Source organism: Carlito syrichta, unplaced genomic scaffold (genome assembly GCF_000164805.1).
Source record: "Carlito syrichta isolate Samal-C Ts95f unplaced genomic scaffold, Tarsius_syrichta-2.0.1 Scaffold315987, whole genome shotgun sequence".
Taxonomy (NCBI): Eukaryota; Metazoa; Chordata; class Mammalia; order Primates; family Tarsiidae; genus Carlito; species Carlito syrichta.
This window is the reverse complement of record NW_007260083.1, coordinates 557,049-566,281: the sequence shown is the minus strand read 5'-3', so window position 1 is coordinate 566,281 and position 9,233 is coordinate 557,049. Positions and strand designations below refer to the sequence as shown.

The 9,233-nt window shown below is 36.8% G+C and overlaps 1 protein-coding gene across 3 annotated transcripts in view; it reads left to right on the top strand.

Moving 5' to 3' along the window:
- Nucleotides 1-3,095, top strand: part of ZNF382 (zinc finger protein 382) — a 25,359-nt gene extending 22,264 nt beyond the window's left edge. For all 3 annotated transcript variants that reach the window (XM_021706781.1, XM_008073662.2, XM_008073660.2), the window contains one exon: nt 981-3,095. In XM_021706781.1, coding sequence (XP_021562456.1) covers nt 981-2,401 — 1,421 coding nt within the window. In that variant the 3' untranslated portion in view covers nt 2,402-3,095. The remainder of the gene's footprint in view (nt 1-980) is intronic.
- Nucleotides 3,096-9,233: the final 6,138 nt, after the last annotated feature.

Sequence of the window (9,233 nt, the reverse complement as noted above, 5' to 3'; positions counted from 1 at the left end):
CTCGAACCCGTGGGCTTAGGCAATCCACTCACCTCAGCCTCCCAAAGGCGCGGGATTACAGGCTGAGCCACCGAGCCCGGCTAGGGTTTTGTTTTTTTTTTAAAAAGTAATAAAAATAATCCAGTCTTTTATAGACCTTAAAGGGAATAGCAAAGTTAAGGTATGTTACTGCTTTGGGAGGGAAATTTGAACATTTGTTTCCCTAAAACTGAAAATTGAAAGATGGAAAAGTTAGAATTAATGGTCAGGAGCATTTCATATTGACCATCTCTGGAAGAGTCAATTGATGGTAACATCAATCAGAATGCAGCAGCGATTATATTCATGTTGGAAATATTTTTGTATTCTGGTTTATTTTAAAATTCCTAATGGGAATATGTTTTCTTGATTCTCTGCTTTTGAGAGAAAATAAGTCACAGTTATATGAACAATTAGAGCCTAGACTATATACTAGTGCTTCAGTAAACACTAAGAAATGAGCTTAAGAAAGTTATTTTGCCATGGATGGGCTAAATGGAAGTGAGCAAGAAAGGAATGGAAGTATTTCACAACATTTATTTAGTCATAAGGGGATAAATGTATGGTTTTCCATCTCTTCCTAAATAATTTTGTCACATTTCTTACTGTTTAGTAAGGTCGGCTCACTTTATTACCTCTGAATCTTCCTGTTCCAAGAACAATTCCCATTTAATCATTCTTTGTCTTACTGCTCACTTATCCTTGTGTTTATTATACCATCTCACTCCAGCTTATAACATGCCAAAGATCTGCATTCTTTGCTTAATTCCAATTTTTCTTCATTTTAACAGTCTAGCAAGATTTGTGTTTATGTTTGTATGTTTTCCCTCCCAAGAGGTGATGTGTTCTGGCTATTTTGTAGACCACAATAGCAAGGTAGTCCCACCATAGACTGTTTATATATGCATCCAATCCATAATATGTATGTGAAGACTTACAGTGTTAATTGTATTTTTTTCTAGAAGAAGATGGGAAAGCTGAAGATGTTTTAGTGAAGGTCAGAGAATATCAAGACAGGCATTCTAGATCAGTCATATTCATCAACCACAAAAAACTAATTAAGGAGAGAAGTAATGTTTATGGTAAAACACTGACTATAAGCAAGAACCGTATTATTTCAAAAACAACACTCTGTGAATATAAACCTGACAGAAAGGTTTTAAAAAATATTTCCGAATTAATCGTTAGAAATATAAGCCCTGTAAAAGAGAAGTTTGGTGAGAGTAATGGATGGGAGAAATCACTCCTCACTACTAAGCATGAGAAAATACATCCTGCAGTGAATTTCCATAAACAAACAGAAAGGGATCTCAGCAGTAGACAGGAGTTTATTCAGCATCAGAAAGTTCAAACTTCAGAGCAACCATTTGAGCATAATGAATGTGAAAAACCCTTCCTTATGAAAGGAATATTATTTACACACACTAGAGCTCACAGAGGAGAAAGAACCTTTGAATACAATAAAGATGGAATTGCCTTTATAGAAAAGTCAAATCTCGGTGTCCATCCACATAATCTTACAGAAAAAAAGCCCTCTGTATACAACAAATATGGGAAATTTCTCTGCAGAAAGTCTCTTTTTATTATGCATCAGAGACCTCAAACAGAAGAGAAACCCTTTCACTGTTCTTACTGTGGAAATCGCTTTAGAAGGAAGTCATACCTCATTGAACATCAGCGAATTCACACAGGTGAGAAACCTTATGTTTGCAATCAGTGTGGAAAGGCCTTCCGTCAAAAGACAGCCCTCACTCTTCACGAAAAAACACACATAGAGGGAAAACCCTTTATTTGTATTGACTGTGGGAAGTCCTTCCGCCAGAAGGCAACCCTCACTAGACATCACAAAACACATACAGGGGAGAAAGCCTATGAATGTACTCAATGTGGAAGTGCCTTTAGAAAGAAGTCATACCTTATTGATCACCAAAGGACTCATACAGGAGAGAAACCATATCAATGTAATGAGTGTGGGAAGGCATTTATCCAAAAGACAACCCTCACCGTACATCAGAGGACTCACACCGGAGAGAAACCCTATATTTGTAATGAATGTGGGAAATCCTTCTGCCAAAAGACAACTCTCACTCTCCATCAGAGAATTCATACAGGGGAAAAACCCTATATCTGTAATGAATGTGGGAAGTCCTTCCGCCAGAAAGCAATCCTCACTGTTCATCACAGAATACATACAGGAGAGAAATCTAATGGATGCCCTCAGTGTGGGAAAGCCTTTAGTAGGAAATCAAACCTCATTCGCCATCAGAAAACTCACACAGGAGAAAAACCATATGAATGTAAAGAATGTGGGAAGTTCTTCAGTTGTAAATCAAACCTCATTGTCCATCAGAAAACTCACAAGGTAGAAACCGTGGGAATTTAGTAAATGATGTGGCTTATTAAAGACATTTAAGTCCTAGTAAACCCTGTACGTGATGTTGCTTGCAAGTGTAATAATATCCGACAATTTAAGGAACTGTCCCACATATTAACTTATTATTTGCTAGCCTGTGAAACACATAAAAAATATTACTAGACAAATTAAATGACAAAAATTATTGAAAATAAAAGCCTAAATTTTTTATTACTATATTCATCAGACAAATGTTCCTTTGTCAAATTGCTATAAACATTTAAAATCACTTATTTTCTATTCAGTACATATCCTTTTGTGAACAGTTGGCCAACTGGCAGTGGTCCATGGACTACACTGTGAGTAGAAGTTTTTAAAAGAAAGGCGGTATGAACCGTATTTCTCATTGCAAATATGAAGTAAAAATAAGTTGTTACCTCCTCAAAAGTTAACCACAGTTCTGACTTCTAACATAAATTCATTTTTATATATTATAAACCTTTATATAATTGGATTATATATTGTGTATTCTCTCCTATATGGCTTAATTCATTCATTATTGTCTGTAAGTCCAATCATTAGTGCATGTGGCAGAAGTTTATTTATTTTTATTCTATGTAGAAGTTCATTATAAGATTATATCATGATGTATCCATTTCTACTATTGATGGACCTTTACATTGCTTACAGCTTAGAATCATAATAAATAATGTTTTGGAGAGCATATTTGGTTTTTGGTATACACATATGCATTTCTTTTGTTTATATACTTGGGAATTAATTGCTGAGTCTTAAGCATATGTATATTCAATCAACTTTGGTAAATACTGCCAACCAACTCAGAACTTTCACAGCAGGAGCTAATATACTCTGAAGGGAAACAACTATGAATTGTGCTAATATGGTCATGATGCAAATAAGAGAATTCATGGTAGAAGGAAACTGTATCAATGTTGTTATGAAAAACTGGGAATGTTAATGTAATGCAAATAGAAAAATTTTTCCCCACAACCCAAATTGTAACACATTATCAGACAAATGTAATAAATGTAATGTGAGAGTGCCTGTAGCCACAGTTAATACCTTATTTGAAATTTTAAAATCATACTAAAGAAAGGGAGGTATCCAGCATTTATCTTACTCAATATCAGAGCATTCTAAGTGGAAAAAAATGCTATGGGTATGATTGAAGTTGAGGAGTAGGGAAACTTTACCTGTGGTCATTTACAGATAATAAATATGGAAAAGCTTATAGCCATAGTTCAAATCTTACACAACTACCAGATAATTCATATTGGATGTGAACTCTTTAAATGAAATTATTGTAAGAATATCTTTACCCATAGCTCACTCCTTATACAACAATATCAAAGAATTTATAACAAAAGAAAGGAAATTTTAAAAAGAAACAGATGAGGCTTGGAACTTTTAACTCAGGAAATCTAGCTTCCATGAAAAAAGTCCAACCATACTGAGACTATAATGCTAGGAAGCCTAAGTGTAGACATCCTGGTTAATAGCCACAGCTGAGCTCCCAGCCATCAGCTAGCATCAGCTGCCAGCCATGTACCTGAGCCATTGTGGACATTCAGTCATCTTGAGGTGACTGTAGCCCCTGCTGACATCCAACTGGAATCACATAAGAGACACCAAGCAAGAACTGCCCATCTGAGGTCTTCCCAAATACCTGACTTACAAAATGGTTACTTTTTAAATTAAATTTGATTTTTTTAAAAAAGGAAAAATAATTTGTTGGCATCCATTTATATTACAAAAAATAAAAGTATAAATATTTGAATTCCAGAGCCACTGAGCAATGGTATGATTACTAGGTGATTTGGGCATGAACAAAAACTGGCCTTGAAATATAGTTGAAGATTTGGCTATATTTATGGCTTAAAATTACACACCTTAACAACAACTCAATTAAGGAATCCATCTATTTATCTTTCTCATTTTCTGACAGTACATTATATCTATCAACTTGGTTAGCTTACCTGTGCAAATGCATACTTCTAAATTTTGCAAAAAATGAAAATAGTCCCAAAAGATCAGCTATAGATAATGCAGAAGGAAGAAAGTCTACCTTCAAAAGATCCTGTACAGCAATAGTCCCTAACCTTTTTGGCATCAGGGACCAGTTTTGTGGAAGACAATTTTTCTACAGACCAGGGTAGGGGTCAGGGAGATGGTTTTGGGATGATTCAAGCATATAGCATTTATTGTGCACTTTATTTCTATTCTTGTTACAAGATATAATGTATTATTACAATATATAATATAATATATTATTGTAATATATAATGAAATAATTATGCAACTCACCATTTAAGAAGAAGCATGGACAGAAGTTGGAATTAAAGTGGGCAGGCCACATGCAGAATAAATAAGTGTCACATTGTGATTTAAAGCCTGCCACCAGAAAGATAAATAGATGGATTCCTCAACTGAGTTGCTATACAATTGAAATACATCGACTTACTTGCCACTCACTGATAGGGCTTTGATATGAGCCTGCAAGCGAATTGACTTATTATGGTCTCTGTGCAGTCAAACCTCACTGCTAATGTTAATCTGTATTTGCAGCCACTCCCAGTGCTAGCATAGCATCACCGCTTCAGCTCCATCTCAGATCATCAGGCATTAGAGTCTCATAAAAACTGTACAACCTAGATCCACCACGTGTGCAGTTCACAATAGGATTTGAGCTCCAATGAGAATCTAATGCTGCCGCTGATCTGGCAGGAGGTGGAGCTCAGGTGGTAATGCCAGCAATGGGGAGCAACTATAAATAGAGATGAAGCTTCATTTGCTCACCTGCCACTCACCTCCTGCTGTGAGGCCACACAGGGATCCTCAACCCCCAAGCTGGTACCAGTCTGGTCCTTGACCTGGGGGTTGGGGATTCCTGCTATACAGAGTCATTTCTCATGAAGTTTCATGAACTAAGGGGCAGAGAGAAATCAAGATATGGAATCCAATGGAGATAAGTACATGTCCTTATAGGGGCTACTTTTGAATGCTTTAAAGAAAGTCTAAATGGATTTTTGTTTTCTAAAGCTGTTTACACATAAGCTGTTTCTCCCTAGGAATATTTGGGCCAGTAATTTATATTTTTTCATGAAACAGCATTGGGCTATATTCCAGAATCCTGCTTGAAGATTGACTTTGAAGAAGTTGGGAACTTTCTTTACATTAATTTTTAGGAATTTTTTACTTTGTGAATTGATAAACAGTCAGACTAACAACAAGGATACTTTCTGAGAAGTTCATCCTTAGGCAATGTCATCATAGTGCAAACATCAGAGAGTACTTACACAAACCTAGATGGTATAGCCTACTATACACCTAGGCTATATGGTCTAGCCTATTTATTATCCCTAGGCTCAAACCTACACAGCCTATTACTATACTGAATACGTAGGCAATTGTAGCACAATGGTAAGTATTTTTATAGGTAAACATATCTAAGCATAGAAAAGGTACAGTAAAAATACAATATTACGATCTATGGGACCGCCATCATATATGTGGTTCATCATTGACTGAAGTGTTACGTGGCACATGACTATATGAAATGAGTACTTTTCACCTAACTGATGTGTTGCTCAGTGAAGCTTGGCAGCCCTGAGGAGCAAACAAGTTTAGGATCTAAGACAACTTATTTCTAAATATATACAACAAAATAGGAATCATTTTGCAGATTTATATTTTTTAAACCTAACTGCAAGGCCATAAGACATCTACTGAGATTTCATCAGTTCAAAGGACTAACAAGTCTCTGCAAAGCATACCCAGGAAATGCCTTTATTTAAAAGCAAAGGCTGTGGCTCAAGAAGAGAAAGCATTGGGGATCTGAGAACCATCTAGGTGCCTATCCTCATGCCCTTATTCACACAGAGACTGCCCATTGTCTCTGGATTAAACCACAAAGCTCTATATGAAACTTGACTTTGGGAGAGCTCAAGGCAGAAATTCTCTCCAGGGCTTTTTATGCCTCTCTGTTCACTGGTTGGGTAGTCAAGCCAGGCTGTCTAACTGGTTATGTGAGTTAAATCCATCAAAAGACAAATGGGCTCTGGGAATCTCCAGGGGAGTATCAGACTTTAAATGGTGCCCCATAGATCTCACTGCTCTTTTCTCAACCAAGAATCAAAGCCAGACATCCAGGCACCACAGAGAGAATGTTAGAGCGTCACAGTGTCATTATAAATCAACTCCATTCTATAAACATGATTCCTACAACTCCTATGTATTTTCTGATAATGTATGTGAACATGCATGTATCCTCACTCCCTCTTTCCCCAGTATCAGATAGAGCCCTCTGCATCTCAGATACTAACTTTTCTTTTCAGGTAGTGCTTTAATTTATTCACTCAAACTCTGGCCCAGCAATAAAGCAAGGGTTGCCATGCCCTGCCTCACGAGTACTATGCAACGATGCAATGGGAAAAAGCACAGGCCTCAAACTTGTCTCCAGCATTCATCTGGGATATTCTAACATTTGAGACATTCATCAGTTTATAATATTGGGCTTTTCAAAACTCCAAGTATGTGACAATGCCAAGTGGCGGCAAAGATGTAGAGCAACTGAAACTCTCATATATTACTAATAGGAAATGCAAAATGGTAACGACACTCTGAAAACGATGTATTAGTGTCTTAAAAAGTTGCTCTTCCCGTATGACCCAGCAATACCACTTATAAATACTTATCCTAGAGAAATAAAAACTTATGTTCACACAAAAACCTGCACCTGCATATTTTATAGCATTATTTGTAATCACGAAAAACTGGGGACAACCAAGTATTCTTCAGTGGGTAAATGGATGCATTGTGGTAAATCCACACAATGGAATACTACTCAATAAAAATAATAAACTACTGATACATGCAACAACAAGTGAACCTCAAGTGAATTATGCCAAAGGAAATAACCCAGTCCCAAAAAGTTACATACTGTATAGTTACATTTATGACATTCTGGAAAAGGCTAAAATATAAGAACAGGGAACAGATCAGTGGTTGCTAAGTGTTTGTGGTTGGGGAGGGGTCTGTACAAAGAGGGTACACAGAGGAATTCTTTGAGGTGTTGGAATTGTTTTGCATCCTATTTATGGCCATAGACTTTTTAAATATCAATGCATGTGTAAAAAATAGAAGTATACACACAAAGTAAATTATACTGTTTGTACATTTTTAATAAATAAATTAAAATTCTAGATATGTTCACCAGGTCTATCATCAGCAGGACCTCCTGATTTGTGCACCATAAAATATCTTTAGACTGGAATCTGAATTTCATGTCCAGCAGTCTACACACACTGGCCTTGGCCACATGGTCTCATAATTACTTGTTCCTCAAGCTAACTCACAACACAAGGAACACAGTACATTTGCCATGTTTATAACCTTCATCTAGATGATCAGCTCCCCATTGGAGTGGCATCCTTCAGATCTGGAGTAGGAGGGTTAGAAAGCTCCTATGGAAAATGTAACATAGGCTGCATGTTCTGTGGGACGTTCTTCAGAATAGCTAACCATGGCTGACCAACCCACCTATCAATGCATGTGCAATCATTGGAAATGATGCTAAGTGAGGCCAATCCTGTTTCTGCCCGTTGGTTCTCAGTGATATTTCTTATTTGCAACACAGTGCCACACGAAGGTCTCTTACTCTATGTGTATACTGCATTCTGGAGGATGGCACTCCATTTTTGCAAAATGTGTCCTTTGAGGCTTCCCATTGGTTGCACTTTTAGAAAGCCATTTCAGTGCTTTCTCAGGTAAACTTCTAGATGACACAGCATGTGTGCATCCGCTGATTTTTTGTTTTTATTGATACATACATATTTATGGGATACATGTGATTTGATGCATTAATACAATGAGTAATCAGGGTAATTAGGATATCCATCACCAAACATTTATCATTTATTTGTGTTAGGAACATTTCAAATATTCTCTTCTAGTTATTTTGAAATATACAATAAATTATTGTAAACTACAGTCATCCTACCGTCCTCTTGAACACTATAATTTATTCCTCCTATCTAATTGTATTTTTGTGCCCATTAACCAACCTCTTTTCGCCCTCCCCACCCCCAGCCTCACCTACTTCCCAACCTCTGGTAACCATCGTTCTATTTTGGCCTCCATGATCTCAACTCTTTTAACTCGCATATATGAATGAGAACATGCAATATTTGTCATGTTTCCTGGCTTATTTCACTTCACATAATGACCTCCAGTTCCATCCATATTGCTTCAAATGACAGAATTTCATTCTTTTTATGGCTGAATAGTATTCCATTGTATATATATGGCACATTTTCTTTATCCATTCATTATTAATGGACACTTAGGTTGATCCAGATCTTGGTTTTTGTGAACAGTACTGCAGTAAACATGAGTGTACCAATAGCTCTTTGATATTACTGATTTCTTTTCTTTGGGATATATACCCAGCAGTAGGTTTGCTGGATCATATGATAGATATATTTTAAGTTTTTTGTGAAACTCTATACTGTTTTCCATTGTGGCTGTACTAGTTTCCATTCCCACCAGCAGTGTACTAGCATTCCCCTTTCTCTGCCCTTGCCAGGATGTTATTTTTGTCTTTTTGATCATAGTCATTTTAGCTGAGGTGAGATGATATCTTATTGTGGTTTTAATTTGCATTTCCCTGATGACTACTGATGTTGACAATTTTTTTCATATGCCTGTTGGCCATTTGAATATCTTCTTTTGAGAAATGTCTATTCAGATTATTTCCCCATTTTTTTTAGTTGGAGTCTCACTCTGTTGCCCAGACTGGAGTGCAGTGGCCGCTCCCGGCCACCGCAGCCTCAATCTGCTGGGC